We start from the raw sequence: 19790 nt of genomic DNA, 5'->3' as shown, positions 1-19790 counted from the left end.
GTAAACAAAAATAATCACAAAGCGCAATATGTTTTAGATTTGGATGTTTTAGGTTTTTGGATCAAACACCAGTAAGGGAATAGAAGTGCTCACCCACTTAATAGAGAAGAATAGAGACAAAGTCTCTCCACGTCTCAGCGTGCTTTTCACCCCAGCAAGTGCTGGAACCAGTCATACCGGAAATGACGTCAGCAAAGGAGAGCGCGCAGCCTCAATGCATTTCGTGATCATCGCATCATCAGGAAGCTTGATCACGAAATGCATTGAGGCTGCGCGCTCTCCTTTGCTGATGTCATTTCCGGTACGGTTGGTTCCAGCTTTTGCTGGGGTGAAAAGCACGCTGAGACGTGGAGAGACTGTGTCTCTATTCTGGCTTAAGATTGCTGTACATGCTGGTGTTAGCAAATGAGCACCTTAATATGTGAGTGAGCACTTCTATTCCCTTACTGGTGTTTGATCCACATCTAAAACATTGCGCTATGTGATTATTTTTGTTTACACCGAGTCATATAGACTTGTGAATGTAAAGATTACCCTCCAAAAGGACTTGAGCTTATGAAGTATTCCATTGATATATCTGGTGAGTCTGCAATCTTCTCACACAAGTGAAGGCGGAGCACGGCTTGGCTTATTAAGAGTACCTTTCACTATATGGTGTTTTGGTGTGTTTGTTCCATTATATGAGGACTGTTTATTGTATCATTAATTTTATATGTGTGGTCATATGTTATGCACTATATTCACAGTTATAAACATGTGAGACTTAGCGCCAACCTTTTAAATGTTCTAATTGATGGTTAGGTGATATATTCACTTGTTAAAGGGGCAGCTTTACTCAAATTTCACTTTATTTGTGTTTGTTTGGTGCCACTTCTTGTTTATTGGATTATACATGAGATTTAATATAGTTGGTGTTATAGTACCTCTAGTCCACAATGTGTACATCCAGGCGCCAGGTCCGCCCTGTCCATGTGCAGACCATGGCCAGCTCCGTGTGAAAGTGTGGGTGTGCACGCCTTAGCACGTCTTCCTAATGCTGGCCATGCACATAAGAGAAGGAGAGTATCTGATCTCCTTCCCTCATGGTGGCCCCTTGCTGTAACTTCTCAGCAGCTACCTTGTTCCAGAGATTGCAGATTCCTGTTCTTCTCGATATTGACCTGGACTTCCTGATTTTCCCAATATCTTTTACCCTCATTGCCCCGAGCCTGTGTGTTCCTGTTTTGCTCTTACCTGTCTTGAGCCTTGCCTGACCCTGCCAACTCTTGCATGCGGACTGCTTTGACCTCTGCTCCAACACTGACTACTCTTGCCTGCGGACTGCCTCGACCTCTGCTCCGAGCTGAAAAGGCCAGTTATAGGTTGAGGTGGTTGCCATTTGTTTGTACTGTTGGTTAATTGATGAGGGGATGCACTGGATACCTTTGCTGCCATTGTGCTATTGCTGGGTGTCCCGTGCGTTCCTATACCTTTAAGGAGTGGGCTCCCTCCAGGCATACCTGCCCTTAAACTATTTATTATTATACTGTATATGTGCTCCAACTTTGGATGCTCTCAAAATTTATAGAGTTAGGATTGCAGTATACTGGGGTGCTGTGAAGTGGCTCTGCAGCTTATGTATATATTTGCAAATGTGTGCAAAGGAAATCCCTGGTTTTAACGTGAACTGTTAGACAGGACAGGCCTGGTTGTTGCAGGCTGGCTGATATGTGAGTTGGGAATTTGTCTTTGTTGTTTTTTGACATGTGTTGCCTTTCCAGGTTCTCCTTGCTGCAAAGGCCAGTTATAGGTTGGCGTGGTTGCCATTGACATGGAGATTTCTATACCTACCTCACTTACACGCTTATTGATACATCAAATAAGTGAATACAGCCTTGTCTATATAAGAACCGACCCATGCGGTTGCAGCTATAACCAATGGAATTAAGAACGAGTAATAACTATGTGAAAGGATAACAATCTAATTTATTAAAACTTACTATTGTACAGAAAAGAAACTTGTAATATTGTTATAAAGGACATTCAAGTGCTATCAGCACATCAGGACAAATTGTAGGATAGGAAAAGTTACAGAAAAGATGAAGTCACACACTAGAAAAGTGTAATGCCGCGTACACACGAGCGGACTTTACGGCAGACTTTGCCCGGCGGACGGGATTTCGTCGGACAATTCGATCGTGTGTGGGCTCCAGCGGACTTTGTTTTTTTAAAAGTTGGACGGGCTTAGATTTGAAACATGTTTTAAATCAATCCGTTGAAATCGAGTCCGGTCGAAAAGTCCGCTCGTCTGTATGTTAGTTCAATGGACAAAAAGCCACGCTAGGGCAGCTATTGGCTACTGGCTATGAACTTCCTTGTTTTAGTCCGGTCTTACGTCATCACGTACGAATTCAACGGACTTTGGTGGATTGTGTGTAGGCAAGTCCGTTCATTCAGAAAGTCCGTCGTAAAGTCAGTCGAAAAGTCCGCCGGGCAAAGTCTGCCGTAAAGTCAGACCGTGTGTACGCAGGATAAGAGGTACATTTACAGAGAAACCTTACGTGTCCTCATGCTTCTTAGATTGCGAACCAAATAGACTGAGCCAATGATCTGAGTTCCAATATATACACACTTGTAAAACCCCACCCCTCCTCACCCCCCTTCCATATGCTAAGACATTGCCACATTCCCTCAAGGGTAGGGGGTTAAGCAGTCCTATTCCCTCACATAAGCCAGATGGGGGTGAGGGGCTCACTTAAGCTTGGACACCAGCTACTATTTTCTGACCAGGTTATTCCTGTTCCCTTCCCACCTCCCACCTCCTTTGAAGTGACATTATTGTGCTACCAAATGGTCAGATAGCTACTTGAAATAACATTCCACAGCAGGGTAAGATGTCTCTGTTGATTCAAAACATGTTCTGAAACTATAGCGTCAATGAAAGATCACTGTAAGCCACATTAATAATAAAGTCCATCACCTTCTGGGCCCAAATCTCCACCACACTATTTGTTTGTTCTACTTAAACACAGACTGTTCTTGTCTGCTGTCCCCCTCGACTTCTGCTTGAACACCGACTACTCTTGCATGCCACTTGCTTCGACCTCTGCTAGAACATCACACACTCTTGCCTGTGGCCTGCCTCAACCTCTGCTTGAACACTGAATTATCTTGCCTGTTGCCTGTCTCGACCTGTGCTTGAACGATAACTACTCTTGTCTGCTGCATGCTTCAATCTCTGGTTGAACACCAACTACTCTTTCCTGCCTGCCTTGAACTCTTCTTGTACACACTGACCTCTTTTGCCTGCTGCCTGCTGCCTGCTTCGACCTCTGATTGAGCACCAACCACTCTTGCCAGCTGCACACCTTGACCAGTTTCCATATCAAAGCCATCCTATTCCTGTCATCTCCTTGGTGGCACGATGCTGAGGGACCTCACACAGCAAACTAGGCCAGGGGCCGCTAGGGTTACAAGCCCAACACTCTTTGTGGGGTACTCTGGTAGAGTAGACTCTGTACCACGGGGAAAGCCCATGTCAACTGCTGGGGGGGGAACCCATAACAGGCTAAAGTTAATTGCAAGCTGCTGTGTAGGTAGCCAAGCCATAACAGCCTCACAGTAAAGTTGGATCCAAAAGGTGCTGGGACTTCAATTCTCAATAGTTTAATATTGTAGAAAGAACATCATGATCCACAGAGCTCAATGATTCTGGTGAAGCTGCTCTTTTAACACAAGGCACCCTTATTCGGGTCACCAGGGGATAAGTTGGAGAGTCAAAAAGCAGAAAGAGCACCAAACCTGTGTTCAGTTCAGATAACAACCCAAGACTGATGAAGGAAGAATGGTTTGCCCTTTAAACACATTAGCAGTCCTGTATGCTCATTTTATGACTTATTGAAGTTACTTTAGAAGCTTCCACCATTGGTGTGGCACTATCTCTGCTGTTTTATGTCCCGATCATAGCTGAACTCAAGGCAGACAGCTCAACAGACATTTGAAATACAGTTATGGGAGCTGCTTTTACAGCCAACTCATTTGTTATTCTATCCAAAAAGTCTTGTAATTCAGACATCCTTGCTAGGCACAGCAGACAAGTCAGTGACCTCACTTTCCTCCAAACATCACAACTTTGTCAAGGACCTTTCCCCAGCCTTCTTCCCCAGCCTTCTTATTGGGTGATGGATTAGCAGCTACTAATAAGGTCATCCCTCTGCATTCTCATTCTGTAATATATAAGGATATAAGGATATATATATATATATATATATATATATATATATATATATATATATATGGATATATATATTAACAATAATTTTATCGTTATTATTTAGTTGTTTATTTATATATTTATGATTGCACAAAGTTTGTGTTGAATAGTCCAAAAATAAAATTGTCTTCCATATTGCTAGTAGCAGTTGGTTACATTCAACTGAACTTGTTCTATAACGTTTAAGACATTTGACATTTTCAGTTCTAATGAGTGACGGGTATGTACTGTACCCCAATATTTAGAGATACACAGGTAACTCAGTCACATTGATCCAATCACACTGGAATATGTCAAGACAGATGTTGATTGCCCAGCTTGTATCCCGTCCAAAGTCAAAAAAGCAGATACTGGTCTGTGTGGGTCGGTTTCTTGTAGACATCAATGTCCAGGCCCCCCCCCCCCCCCCCAGACATGTAGCACAGAATCCAAAAGGTGTCATTTTTAATATTCTTTGCCTCTTTCTGTGTAAAATGTATGTTTTTATCCCCCGAGTTTAGAAATATTGATTGAAAATAGCTGTTGTAATGTCTGGTGGTCAGCTCTACAACTTGCTTAGCGCTAATTACCACCCTAACATATCCATACAATTCTAGCAAACCCTTGAAGAGTGTACAAGGCTATTGCTGAGCAGGGTGTTACAATGCACTAATATAATCACATATTTAGGTAATTATAATAGCAATATTTGAATGGATTTAATGATTTTTAATAAATGATTTAATTTAGTAGTCCAGAGTTTAGCTTTTAAAGTAAACTTATTATGGGAGAAATTTGGGTGCTGTGATATAATAATAATAATGGTAATACTTTCGATGTCAGGATGGAGACACCTTGATGCACATTGCCTCTCAGTGTGGACACCCGGAGACGGCGCTGTCGTTCCTGAAGAAGGGGGTCCTGCTACATATGCCAAATAAGGTAAGATCACTCAATGGGGACACATACTGCAAGTAATTGGGAATACAAATGGGGGTCCCAATTGCATTACATATCCCTCTTTATGATCAGCTCATTAAACATAAACCACATTTGTTTCTAAGCCTGTGATCAGCCTAAGAGAAATAAATCCTATCTGTTTGCTAAAGCCTATTTTTAGACTTTTTTTTTTTTGGTAGTGAAGGAAATGGAGATGGGCTAGACCAGTGGTACTCAACTTTGTAGATATAGGGGGGCCTCAAGTGCAGCCTCTAAAATCACCAAAGGGCATCATATATTTTCAGTAAATTTGATGCTGCATAAAACTGTCCGTAACAGAATAATTGTATATAAAAAAAAAATCAACCAAACCATCTAACTACTAGACGTAAGTCTAAAGAATATTTTTATTTCCCTGGCCTAAATAAGCACCTAGGGAAGGAAAACACAGACTACTATTGTGGCACTAATTGAGTTAATAAAAAAAAATCACTGGAGCCCCAGGCTGAAGAGGCGGTGGTAGCAGCTGGCTTCAATACTCAGCTATGCACTGAGAGCCAGAGCCAGCTGTTAATCAGGCAGCTGGGTTGATACTGACAATAGTGTCAGGATTCCAGAGCCTCTGCCATATCAGCTGACAGTGGGCAATAGCCCACTGTCAGCTGACTCTGGGTCAAAAGTAAATGCACTCTACAAGAGAAGTATGGACAAAAAAGCTTTGGTCAAACTTCTCTTTCTAAAAAAGTGTATTGGAGTCAACCGGCAGCTCTATTTGTAATAGGACTTCCAAATGTAGGTGGTCCTTAGGAAAATGTAAATATAGGCTAAGGAATAGAAGCACCACTCCATGTATATCTCTGAAGTCTCGTATCAATTCAAATCATAGCATATCCAGTTGTAGTAGGTCCCATTCAACTGGACTTGTCCTATAATGTTGAAGACATTTTGTATCTTCTCCAAATAACTTAGTACTGAAGAAGTGGCTTGGATAAGCATCTTCAACATTACAGAACAAGTCCATTTGAATGTGACCAACTACTACTAGATCCTCCAAGTTCAAAAGTCCAGAATAACACTTTTTTTAAAAATCACCTAGCAAAAGCCAATATAGTTTAGGGGTTGTTAGAGTCCTTCTTCAGGGCTGCAAAGGGTTAAAAGTCTGAAATCTGGACTAAGCAATATTAGAAACACTGATATTATAATGCCGTGAAACAAAGGTGAGACACAAAGCTCTTGATAGAACTGTTAGCATCAAACCTTAAGTGCGTCTAATATTGTCTGGTGTAGATTTCTGACATTTGATCATTTTCAACCATGTAGGTGGGGGAAGTCTCACAACCTTGGAAAAGCCTTGGCTTACCCTTGACGATTTTAGTCTTAGCCGATTAATAAAAAAAAAAAAAAAACAATAGCCACCAAACCCATTTTTGCCCGCCATCCCAAAGTAAGACTCCAGCAATGAGTCTCAACCCACCTCTGAGTTTTAGGTATTCCTTCCTCCTTTAGCAGTGGAATAAACAGGATTTCATTGGACGACAGAGTTATAACCGCTGTTTGAACTGGAGGAACACAGTAGAAACAACTTGATGGAAAGAAGTTGGATGGTTAAGCTGGTTTGAGTGGTTAAGCTAGTTTCTACTGTTACTTCCTCCTCTCCTTTGGGAAATACCTCTGTATGTGATTGCACAACCACTAATAATGATATAAGGTAAAAAATGGGAAACTTTAGAAGGCCCATGCCTTGGGATAGTGGGACCTATTTGTAATTGCCAGGCACAGACCTTGGAACACAAGCAAAGATAAATTGCTACATGATTCTCTAAATGGCCTCTTTTGGTGGTTTCTGTCCAGCAGTTACCAAACACTTATCTATTAGTGGACTCTTACAATAAAGAGGAATTTTCTGTCTTTATATGGAAAGTAAGCTGTTTGGAATGATACCTTATAATAAAGCATGGATCATCTACACAGCCAACATAGCCTACTATATGGCCCAGAGAAGCATACAGACACCCAAACGTCATGAGCGTGCAAGGAGAAAATGGCCAAAGTGTAACATATGAAGTCCAAATGTATGTATGCATCACAAAAAGCCAACGTGTTACAGGGTTTAGAGTTTCACTTCATCAGGGCTTGGTACTGTTGAACAAAGCATGTAGTAGACTGATAAAATTAGATGGATCCTGAGGGGCAATGGGTATGATCGCTCCATAGGTCTGCTAAGTACCAAGTCAGATTAACCTCCATCTGGAGGGATCAGACAATTTCCCGGATCCAATGTAAAATGTGCCCCTTCTCTACTCCTGTGTATTCAAAATATATCAAATCAAAGGTCATACAGCTACAAAGACTTGCACAAATTTAATAATCAGTCTTATACCACAAGCTGGCAGCAGGATAATACTTCCAACCTTCTCAGCGTGCAACAAATCTCAGCTAGTAAACAAGTTAAGGCTGCCATAGACAGCTCAAATAATACCTGCTGAATCATCTGACGTTTAAGTTGTGGGTGGCCCTGCCGGCACTACCCGGCTTGACGAAAGTTAATTTTGCAACAGAAATTTGTCGAAATGGAGCCTGTAAGAAAGAGTGACAGCTGTCATACAATAGCTTTCAGGGGAGACGCCTTCATTAATGCTGTTTAGCCTGAATGAAGGAACCTATTATATTTTTCTTGTCCAGTCCACAGACCGGAGGACAGAACTCTATATGTGTGTGGCTAGACATAGTAGATAGCCTCTCCCAATTTAGATAACTAATGCTCCAAAAGAAAAGCCAAGTTCTTAGCCAATTAATAGTAATGTTCCACAATAGTCTTCAGTATCATAAAATTCCTTCCAGGCACAATCGCACTGCTGGAAAATTGGGTGACTATGCTGGAAAATTGGGTGACTATGCACTCACATCTCAGGCCACCCCTCTGCATTCCCAGCCTCAATTCCAACTCTGGTCATATTCCTTGTGCCGATGGACTTCCACCTTCCAAATCCTGGGACTAGGTATGGTTGTAGGCTCTATTGCACTTCCACCATCCCAAAACTAAAGATTAATGAGATAAAGGTTTGTTCCTGGGCAACCACTGGTTACTTTCTGTCAGGTCCTAATGAAAAACACTTTAGGATACCTACGGTTAGTCTTTCTGTTCTGAAAAATGTCAAGTCCATACTAATTGCCCCTCAGGATGCCTCCAATTGTATCAGTCAACTACACACTTTGTTTGTCTGTAACAAGCCCTGATGAAGTGGACCCTTTGAACCCTGCATCGTATTGGCTTTTTATGATACAAGAGTCCAAAGAAAATTAAATCTGGACTTTTGGCAATTTTTTGGGCAATTTCTTCCTTGCACAACCAGTCCCCACTCAAGAATGGACTTAGCCTTGCAGCACCACGCCTGGGAGAGCTACCAAAGGACAATCATCACCCTCTACACAACGTATGACCTGGCTGAGAAAATCTACTGCTTTAACAGATCCACTGGCCCACACCTTTCTTCTACTACCCAAGCATCCTTGGGCTGACTGTCAGTAACATATTCTCGTATATAATAAACTCATCAAGATTGCCCCTTTCCTACCAGTTCAGTCCAACCTAATTGCTGCTGTCCCTACAGTTTCTGCATTTAGTTGGTGAAATATTGAACTTTGTGTTTATGGTTCGCCTATACCGGCTCTTTATGCCAAACTGTGGCATGTTTTTCCTACTCTTCTATTGGTGGCTTTTAGTGGACCCAGAGTGGGCAACATCTTTTTTTCAATCCATCCTCTAGTGCCCTCAGTGTGCCCTGTGCAGTCCTAATATATGATATTGTTAATATGATGCTCAGCCTAGGCTTGTGAAAAGGAGTGCGGTTGGCACTTAATAGTTGGCCTACATGACTGTTTTGGGTACATTGAAGTGTAAGCTCCTCTGGGGCAGAGAATGATTCAGCTAATTCAGTGCCCTCTATAAAGCGCTATGGAATTTGTGAGTGCCATATAAGCAATTCAATACTTCTAAGATATATATGTAAGTTGCTGCATAAATTGATGGCGCTATATAAGTACCTGTAATAAATAAATAAAGTAATAATCTGTCATACTGTGTACAGTCAGGTGCAGTGTGTCTCCATGCCGCTGCCAGGAGAGGTCACACCGCTGTGGTTAAAGCATTGCTTCAGAAGGGCGCTCACGTGGATGCCCGGACTAAAGAGGACTACACCGCTCTGCACATCGCCACGGAGGCCTGCAAGCCACACGTAGTACAAACCCTGCTTGGATTTGGTGCACAAGTACAGCCAAAAGGGGGGAAGGTAATGCCTGAAATACTGGTATTTATTTATTTCATGCCCCAGAAGTACTTTCTGTGTAATTAATGTCACTTGCTGAGATTTCATTGACCCCACCACTACAAATTTGATAGGCTGAAATAAATGAATGTGACATCTTTGTTCTTTGCACAGCCACACTAAATAGGTTGAGCACACAGGGTTCTATTTATAAAAAATTTGCTGAACAAATGTCACAAGCATTCGCCCAGCCCTGTCAAACTTTGACCATTTTTTGCTTAATAAGTTGATTTCCTATGGCCTTCAGCTCCGTTTAGTGGCCATAATGTAGTATTTTCCTGAAATGCCTCAATCAATAAAAATACAGCATTATGGCCACTAAATGGAGCTGACAATCATGGGAAATCAATGTATTAGGCAAGATACGTTCAGAATTTGTGAGCGCTGGGTGAACACTTGTGGCATTTATCCATCAAGTCTTTTTTTAGACGCTCTAGTTGCAGCAGCACGACTAAAAAGTGGTGGGCATTTATGAACCCCTAAACATCCCAAGCAGGACAGCACAGTGAATTAGTGGTTAGCATAGCTCCCAAATGTCCCTGATTTCGAGGGACTGTCCCTGATTTGGAGCAATGTCCCTCATTCCTCCGCATTTGTCCCTCATTTTGATCTAATCCATATAGATGTATATAAAATGCATTTTTTATCTATCAAAAAGTGTTTTCCAGCGGTAAACCTCTCATCTGATTTCTAAATTGCTGCATTTGTAAATTATAAAAGCCAATATAAAGGAATAGTAGTGGTAAAAAAAAGCACTTGTGTGTTAAACCAATCTTGTTTTTTTGTACAATTCTCCTTTAAGGGGGCGTGGCAGGGGGTGTGTCCTATGCCTGCATACTTTTGCTGATAGGTGTCCCTCATTCCCATCTCAAAAAGTTGGGAGGTATGGGTTAGCAGCAGTGGGGTCCTTGGTTCCAATCATGACCAGGACACTATCTGAAAGGAGCTTTACTCTGTGCTTACATAGGCTTTTTCCCACACTCCAAAAACATGCTGTTAGTATAACTGTCTTGTAAATTGGCCCAAGTACGCGTTTGTGGTCTAAAAATTCTGCAGTCTCCTATGGCTGACTCTGTAAACACTCTTATGCCGTGTACACACGACCGGACTTTTCGACCGAACTGGTCCGACGGCATGAATCCGTCGGACAATTTGACCATGTGTGGGCTTCATCTGACCTTTTCTGTCGAAAATGTGACGGACTTTAGATTTAGTACATGTTTCAAATCTTTCTGATGGGTTCGAGTTCGGTCGAAAAATCCGTTCGTCTGTATGCTAGTCCAACGGACGAAAACCGATGCTAGGGCAGCTATTGGCTACTGGCTATGAACTTCCTTATTCTAGTCCGGTCGTACATCATCACGTACGAATCCATCGGACTTTGGTGTGATCGTGTGTAGACAAGTCCAATTCGACGGAACTCTGTCGAAAGTCAGTCGAAAAGTCCTTTGGAGTTCAGTCCGTCGAAAGTCTGCTCGTGTGTACACGGCATTAGGGCTTTTTCACACTTGCTTCAAAATGCGGTATAGAACACTCTTTTTTTAAAGCACTCTGAATGGCAATCAAAGCTCCTGTCACTAAATTAAATGATTACCTTACTGTCAGAAACCATGAATCAGACCGAGATAGAAGTACAGTTAAATCACACTTATTTAATAATAAAAGTAAATAGAACAAATGTAGTCAAAACATAGTCAAAGTTTGGTAACCGGAACAGATAATCAGACAAGCCAGAAAGTCAGAAAGCCAGAGATCAACGTACAACGTGGAACAGCAAGCGGGATCTGGAGCCAGAAGGAATGTCAGCCAAGCAAGTCTTTAACAGGAATGCAGGAGATAGTCTCTGTGATGTTGACCAAGGTGAAGGCAGAGATCATTCGGGCTGGACGGCTTAAGTAGGCAGGACTGACGAGAAGGATATCATCAACAGGTGAGTCACTGTAGAGAGATAGGAGCTGGCAATTACCGACAGCTGAGCGGCCAGCTCAGAGAAGGAAGGGCTGAGCCCAGCCCTGACACTTACTGTACCGTTGACGCATTGCATTTGCTGTGCTTCGCTTTAAAAATTATACCCCATGTTGCTTTCTTGGTTCTTCAAAACTGTCTCCAAAGCCCCCATAGGAGCCTATGACAACACTCGCTAACAGCACCTGCAGTTTTTGAGAGGCTTTTATTCAGCGTTAGCTTCGCTTTGTTTTGGGGGTATTCAGGGAGAGGCCTCATCGTGGCTCTGGCCACTCACAGCGTCGGAGCCGCGAACCCGGAAGACACGCCGAGGGCAAAATGTCAGCTCCCTTGGCGTGGACCGGCCTGCGATACGGGGAACTCGTTCTAAGGTAAGTATTTCATAATGAGCTAGTATACGGTGCATACTAGCTCATTATGCCTTTGCCTTACAGGGTTTTTTTTTTTTTTTCTGAGGGTATACAAACGCTTTAAAGCAAGTGTTAACGAGCCCTGTATGGCTAATGGAGCTCTGATACATATTCCAAGCATTGACCCACAGAAATGTGAGAGTGCAAGGGTAGAATTGCTCCAAAGGTCGCAAGGTGGTCATGGTAGTAGTGACAGGGGGACTCAAGAGAAATTAAGGTAGAATGATGTCCTGGGTAAGGAAATAGGTTTGACCATTTGTGCTCTCTCCCTGGTGTACTATAGGAGCATAAAAGTTGTAGCTAGACTCCCTGATCATCCACTGGGCCCAAGGATCCTGCTTAGATTGCCCTGTGCCTTGGCCACTGTTTTCTTTATAAACCTCTAAATGTCCTGCTGAGTCTGTTCTCTACTGCATCATATGTGTGTATATGAAAACGCTCTTTTAAGTGCATGTTCATTGAGGGAAGGAGGGGAACACAAGAAGGCTGTATGTGTGTGCAGCCATGGCCAAAACTTTTGAGAATTACACAAATATTAGTCTTCACAAAGTCTGCTGCTTCAGTTTTTATGATGGCAATTTGCATATAGTCCGGAATGTTATGAAGAGCGATCAGATGAATTGCAATTAATTGCAAAGTCCCTCTTTGACATGAAAAATGAACTTAATCCCATAAAAACATTTCAACTGAATTTGCGAAGGTGGCTTCAGGGCGTCCAAGAAAGTCCAGCAAGCACCAGGACCAGTTGATTGAGCTGCGGGATCGGGGGCACCACCAGTGCAGAGCTTGCTCAGGAATGGTAGCAGGCAGGTGTGAGGACATCGGCACACACAGTGAGGAGAAGACTTTTGGAGGATGGCCTGGTGTCAAGAAGGGCAGCAAAGAAGCCACATCTCTCCAGGAAAAACATCAGGGACAGACTGATATTCTGCAAAAGGTACAGGGATTGGACTGCTGAGGATTGGGGTAAAGTCGTTTTCTCTGATGAATCCCCTTTCCAATTGTTTGGGGCATCTGGAAAAAACCATGTCCGGAGCGGAAAAGTTGAGCGCTACCATCAGTCCTGTGTCATGCCAACAGTAAAGCATCCTGAGACCATTCATGTGTGGGGTTGCCTCTCAGCCAGGGGCAGGGATGGACTGGCCATCGGGACTACCGGGAGATTCCCGGGGGGCCGATGGCTCAGTGGGCCAGTTTCAGAGACAGGGAAGGAGAGATACATAGCGCCAAATGTAGCATTAAAACAACTTTTAATCCACTTAAAAAACGTTACTGACAAAGTAGGGTGAAAGGCATTGAAACACTGGCAAGAATCCAGGCTTGTCAACAATTTGAGTTAGGAGCGGCCACCGGGAACCGATCGGGCCAGTAGATGCAGAGCGCATCGGTGTGTACTACTACTTCCTGGTGGCGGAGGAATGATGGCCTGAAGGATGCGTCACCTCCCACATCTTGCATCATTTCCGGATGATGACATCACGTCCGCCCCATCATGCGTTCCACCGCTACCCGGAAGTAGTAGTACACACCGATGCTCTGCATCTACTGGCCCGTTCGGTTCCCGGTGGCGGCTCCTAATTCAGATCACAGTGTCTCAATGCCTTTCACCCTACTACCTTTGTCAGTAACGTTCTTTAAGTGGAATACAAGTTGTTTTAATGCTACAATTGGCGCTGTGTATCTCTCTCTCCTCCCCTGTCACGTTGTGTGTTGGGGGGGTTACAGAGCTGGGTTGGAGGTGCCCATCAAGTCATGTAGTAGCACTGCATCTGCCATCTGGTGACAAGTGACTTGGCAGGATACAGGCGACGGGGCAAGTGATATGCGGCATCTGGTAGCAGGCGACGTGGCAAGTGACAAGCTGCCTCTGCTGACAAATGACGTGGCAAGTGACGTTTTGCATCTGGTGGCAGGTAACGTGGCAAGTGACATGTGGCATCTGGTGGCAGGCAATGGTGGCAAGTGACATGCAGCACCTGGTGGCAGGCGATGTGGCAAGTGACACGCTGCATCTGGTGGCAGGCGATGTGGCAAGTGATACGCTGCATCTGGTGGCAGGCGATGGTGGCAAGTGACATGCAGCACCTGGTGGCAGGCAATGTGGCAAGTGACATGCAGCATCTGGTGGCAGGTGACGTGGCAAGTGACAAGCTGCCTCTGCTGACAAGTGACGTAGCAAGTGACGTTTTGCATCTGGTGGCAGGTAACGTGGCAAGTGACATGCGGCACCTGGTGGCAGGCGACGTGGCAAATGACAAGCTGCCTCTGCTGACAAGTGACGTGGCAAATGACATTCTGCATCTGGTGGCAGGCAACGTGGCAAATGACAAGCTGCCTCTGCTGACAAGTGACGTGGCAAGTGACATTCTGCATCTGGTGGCAGGCGATGTGGCAAGTGACAAGCTGCTTCTGCTGACAAGTGCCGTGGCAAGTGAAACACTGCATCTGGTGGCAGGCGATGTGGCAAGTGAGGTGCCAGGTGACACACTCAAGGCTCCCACTGATTCTGCATTATGGTGAGTTGAACTATTTCATGTTATATTACAATGTAATAATAGAAATAATGTGCTTCAATCATCCTGACACCATATGAACCATGGTGCCGAGAAGATTGAAGCGCCAACACCAGGTGTTTGGAGTAAAGTGGGCCAGTCTGGATGAAGTCCAGGGCCAAATTTTTGTCCCAGTACAGCCCTGGCCAGGGGAGTGGGCTCACTCACAATTTTGCCTAAGAACACAGCCATGAATAAAGAATGGTACAAAAATATCCTCCGAGAGCAACTTCTCCCAACCATCCAAGAAGAGTTTGATGAGCAACATTGCCTTTTCCAGCATGATGGAGCACCTTGCCATAAGTCAAAAGTGATAACTAAGTGGCTTGAGGAACAAAACATTGAAATGTTGGGTCCATGCCCAGGAAACTCCCCAGACCTTAATCCCATTGACAACTTGTGGCCAATCATCAAGGGGCAGGTGAACAAAAACCCCCCACATATTCTGACAAACTCCAAGCATTGATTATGGAAGAATGTGCCGCCATCAGTCAGGATGTGGCCCAGAAGTTGATTGACACAGCATGTCAGGGGGAATTGCAGAGGTCTTGAAAAAGAAATGCTTGTAATTATACTTCAGTATACCATAGTAACATCTGACAAAAATTTCTAAAAACACTAAGCCTGGGTTCAAACTTATGCGAGCACAGACATGGCATTTATTCGCACCGCATTGCTGGTGACGATCACATGCGATGGCTGTGCAATGCGAATTCAGCCATACAGTTGTATGGCTAAACTGGCATTGGATTCACACAAAAAAGGTGCAGAGACTTTCTTTTTCCCACACTGGAATCGGATCGCATTGGGTGTTCACACCCAATGTGATCTAATTCCTGTCTGGATCCACAGTTCGCACTGTGATCTGTGAACCGATCTGGGGGTGTCATTAACTTTGTATTGACACCTGCAGCGGTTCGTAGAGGGCAGTGTGAACTGCCTGTGGGGGGAGATGCGATGTGGGAACCAGCACTGGAATTGTGCTGGTTCCCGCATCGCAAGAGTGTGAACCCGGGCTAAGGCAGAAGAATTTGTGAAAATTATTATTTGTGTCATTCTCAAAACTTTTGGCCAGGGCTGTAAATTACATGCCTTGCTTTTTTTGCTTTGTTTTTTTTTTTTTAATCTTTTTTATTTTTCCTCACCTTATCTTTAAAGTGATTGTAAAGTCCCAGGCCTTTACGCAGATGGCCATGTCTTGTCCCGTCTCTGTTCCTACTGAAGCTAAAGAATCAGCATGACATGATTTCCAGAAGGACTTCAGCACTGGCAATCCATGCATTTCTCCCATAACAGGTTCCCTTTAAATGTCTACACAGGGGCCTCTGGAGTTCACATTAAAAACAAATACTTATTAAATTGGCCTAACATGATATTTTTTTGAACGTTTGAGCAAAACAAAAATCCTTGTCTTACCTTTTGATTATGTCCTAGGACCAGGAGACACCTCTACATATCGCGGCCCGAATCAAAGATGGCGAAAAAGTGGCTGAAATTCTGCTGAAAAGCGGAGCCGACGTTAACATGGAACGAGCCGTGAGTGAAGATCCCTTTTGTCTGGGGCTTTCATAGAAAGACAATGAAGATAGCTGGGAAGAAAAAAAAATAATTACAGATTATTGTAACTTGATTGGCTATCAGCATGCAGGGCCGGTGCTACCACTAGGCGAACTAGGCAGCCGCCTAGGGTGCGCTGCCACCTAGGGCACAGCCATGGCCATTGCCACAGTCCTCTCCTTTTACCTCTTCATCCCTGGTGGATGTCAACTTGAGATCCGTCATACGAACTCTGCTGCCAGGTGGAAGCACTAAGTCAGGTGGCAGGACTGAGCAGGGACAGACAGACCAGGTACTCCAGCCATGCGCTGCTTGCTGTGTCCGGCGAAGCAGCTCAGATCAGTTCAGTAAGGCAACACACATCACAGGGGGGGTATAGTCTATACAGGGCAGTGTGCGCAGGAAGGGGGTGTAGGGTTAAAGGGGGACAGTGTATACAGGAAGGGTGGAGTAAGGTTAAAGGGGGCAGTGTGTGCAGGAAGGGGGGGGGGGCAGTGTATACAGAGTGTATACAGGAAGGGGGGTGTAGGGTTAAAGGGGGGCAGTGTGTACAGGAAGGGGGGTGTAGGGTTAAAGGGGGGCAGTGTGTACAGGAAGGGGGTGTAGGGTTAAAGGGGGGAAGTGTATACAGGAAGGGGGATGTAAGGTTAAAGGGGGCAGTGTGTGCAGGAAGGGGGGGGGGCAGTGTATACAGAGTGTATACAGGAAGGGGGGTGTAGGGTTAAAGGGGGGCAGTGTGTACAGGAAGGGGGGTGTAGGGTTAAAGGGGGCAGTGTGTACAGGAAGGGGGGGTGTAGGGTTAAAGGGGGGCAGTGTGTACAGGAAGGGGGGGTGTAGGGTTAAAGGGGGACAGTGTATACAGGAAGGGGGGTGTAGGGTTAAAGGGGGGCAGTGTGTACAGGAAGGGGGGTGTAGGGTTAAAGGGGGGCAGTGTGTACAGGAAGGGGGGGTGTAGGGTTAAAGGGGGACAGTGTATACAGGAAGGGGGTGTAGGGTTAAAGGGGGGAAGTGTATACAGGAAGGGGGATGTAAGGTTAAAGGGGGCAGTGTGTGCAGGAAGGGGGGGGGGGGCAGTGTATACAGAGTGTATACAGGAAGGGGGGTGTAGGGTTAAAGGGGGGCAGTGTGTACAGGAAGGGGGGTGTAGGGTTAAAGGGGGGCAGTGTGTACAGGAAGGGGGTGTAGGGTTAAAGGGGGGAAGTGTATACAGGAAGGGGGATGTAAGGTTAAAGGGGGCAGTGTGTGCAGGAAGGGGGGGGGGGGGCAGTGTATACAGAGTGTATACAGGAAGGGGGGTGTAGGGTTAAAGGGGGGCAGTGTGTACAGGAAGGGGGGTGTAGGGTTAAAGGGGGGCAGTGTGTACAGGAAGGGGGTGTAGAGTTAAAGGGGGGCAGTGTGTACAGGAAGGGGGGTGCAGCATTAAATTAGGCCAGTGAATATAGGAAGGGGGTGTAGCATTAAAGGGGGGCACTGAGTACAGGAAGGGGGTGTAGGATTAAAGAGGGTCAGTGTATACAGTAAGGGGAGTGTAGGGTAAAAGGGGTGTCATTATGTGCAGGAAGGGGGAAAATGTGTCCATTTTTTTTTTTTGCAAGTAACTGTTCTTGCCTAGGGTGCAAAAAAGTTCAGCATCGGCCCTGTCAGCATTTGCACATTATTCAGACTCACATAACTGTCCTTTGCCAGCATGTTGCAAAGTAGGACCCTTGCTCTCTGCGGGAAACAGTGGTCTCTCTGCAGAGGCACGGCACTCCTCCTGCTGCTAGAGCTCTCCAGTCAGCAGGGTGCATGAGAGGCAGCTCTATTGACAGCAAAAGTTCTTCTCTACAGAATGCTGGAAGGGGTCAGGCTTTTCTACACAGGCTGTGGCTGCGTTTTACACAAAACAAATTGTAACGGCACAATTTTCGTTTCGAAGCACCTAGAATGTGCTTAGATGATTTAACTAAAAGCTGGGCTTCACCCACTTGCTGACCAGCAGTTTACCATGTCCTGCTGGCTGGTGGCTTTGTTGTTCCCCCCGAGAACTTCCTGGTTTACAGGCAGCGCACTCCCCCTGCCTCTTGTGCTGTGGTTGGACACAGCATGAGTTTGTCAGCAAGTTTGCAGACAATTATTTTGGCTGTGAACCTGCTGATGGCCAACCACATCTTACAGACCTGTGTGTGTGTTAGCAAACACAAATCTGGCTGCTTCTGCTTCCTGATCTCACTTACTGTTCAGAGTTGTATCCCATAGTTTGTAGATGCTATAACTTTTACACAAACCAATCAATATACACTTATTGATTATATACATTTTGGCCTACATTTATGACGAAATTTTATTTTCTTGGAAATGTTTTATAACAGTAGAAAATATCTTTTTTTTTTCAAAAATTTTGCAGTCTTTTTTTTTCGTCTATGTAATAGAAATTTAAAGACCTGGTGGTGATCAAATACCACCAAAAGAAAGTTTTATTTGTGTAAAAAAAATGATATAAATTCAGTTTGGGTACAGTGTTGCATGATCGCGCAGTTGACAGTTAAAGGTTAAGTTTACTTTAAAAAAATAAATAAATGCACATTTTTTTTGCAGGTAAAATAATTTGCATTTTATTAATATTTCTTTTTTTTTTAAATCTGTAAAGTATTGCACCAGCGATCAGCAGACTGCTGGTGCCATGCAAGTCTCCTGCAGACCTGTCAGTGTATCTGTGTGCCCGTACAATGCCATATAGGCAAGCAGATATTGTACACTGACAAGAAAAATCTATGAACTACCACGGCGCTCCACAGCATCATGGTAGTTCATTGAGAACTACAAGCCGACATCCACAAAGGATGAAAATATATCATAAATATATATTATAATCATAATATATATATGTGGTACCCAGTGGGTGGTACCATGGGCACTCTCAATATTAGTCAGTACCATGTCGCCAAATTTGAAGCACAATATTTTAAATGTCAGAGATATGGACTTTAAAGGCACATAGACATCAATCAGCACTTTAACCACTAGCCGACCAGCGCACGACGATATACGGGGGCCCGCGATCATGTCACGGAGCGGAAGAACAGGGAGATGCCTTTGCAAACAAGGCATTTCCCTGTTCTGCCTAGTGACATGACAGAGATCTACGGCTCCCTGTGATCAGGAACGGTGATCGATGTCATGTCAGTGGTAGCCCATCCCCCCACGTTAGAACACCTCCCTAGGACACACTTAACCCCTTGATCGCCCCCTAGTGTTTAACCCCTTCCCTGCCAGTGTCATTTACACAGTAATCAGTGCATTTTTATAGCACTGATGGCTGTATAAATGACAATGGTCCCAAAATGGTGTCAAAAGTGTCCGATGTGTTCGCCATAATGTCACAGTCACGATAAAAATCGCAGATCGCCACCATTACCAATAAAAAAAATAATAAAAATGTCATAAATCTATTCCCTATTTTGTAGACGCTATAACTTTAGCGTAAACCAATCAATATACGCTTATTGCTATTTTTTTTACCAAAAAATATGTAGAAGAATACATATCGGCCTAAACTGAGAAAGAAATTTGTTTTTTTATATATTTTTTTGGGGATATTTATTATAGCAAAAAGTAAAAAAAATTGCTTTTTTTTTCAAAATTGTCACTCTTTTTTTGTTTATAGCACAAAAAATAAAAATCGCAGAGGTGATCAAATACCACCAAAAGAAAGCTCTATTTGTGGGAAAAAAAGGACATCAATTTTGTTTGGGTGCAATGTCGCACGACCGCGCAATTATCAGTTAAAGCGACGCAGTGCCGTATCGCAAAAAGTGCTCTGGTCAGGAAG

The 19790-nt window shown here is 44.2% G+C and overlaps 1 protein-coding gene and 1 long non-coding RNA gene across 2 annotated transcripts in view; one reads left to right on the top strand and one right to left on the bottom strand.

The window, feature by feature from the left end:
* LOC141145538 (uncharacterized) overlaps positions 1 to 19790 on the top strand; it is a 195931-nt gene that overhangs the window by 56104 nt on the left and 120037 nt on the right. The window contains exons 9-11 of the mRNA XM_073632305.1: positions 5075 to 5173; positions 9259 to 9459; positions 15857 to 15958. Coding sequence (XP_073488406.1) covers positions 5075 to 5173; positions 9259 to 9459; positions 15857 to 15958 — 402 coding nt within the window. The remainder of the gene's footprint in view (positions 1 to 5074; positions 5174 to 9258; positions 9460 to 15856; positions 15959 to 19790) is intronic.
* The window catches only part of LOC141145539 (uncharacterized), a 40285-nt gene continuing 31724 nt past the window's right edge, over positions 11230 to 19790 (bottom strand). Inside the window, exons 2-3 of the long non-coding RNA XR_012244575.1 lie at positions 15839 to 16011; positions 11230 to 11433 (exon numbers count right to left, since the gene is read on the bottom strand). This is a non-coding gene — a long non-coding RNA (uncharacterized lncRNA). The remainder of the gene's footprint in view (positions 11434 to 15838; positions 16012 to 19790) is intronic.

The sequence above is a fragment of the Aquarana catesbeiana genome, linkage group LG05 (assembly GCF_042186555.1).
Source record: "Aquarana catesbeiana isolate 2022-GZ linkage group LG05, ASM4218655v1, whole genome shotgun sequence".
Taxonomy (NCBI): domain Eukaryota; kingdom Metazoa; phylum Chordata; class Amphibia; order Anura; family Ranidae; genus Aquarana; species Aquarana catesbeiana.
The sequence above is the reverse complement of the archived record's forward strand: the minus strand, read 5'-3'. Positions and strand labels throughout refer to the sequence as shown.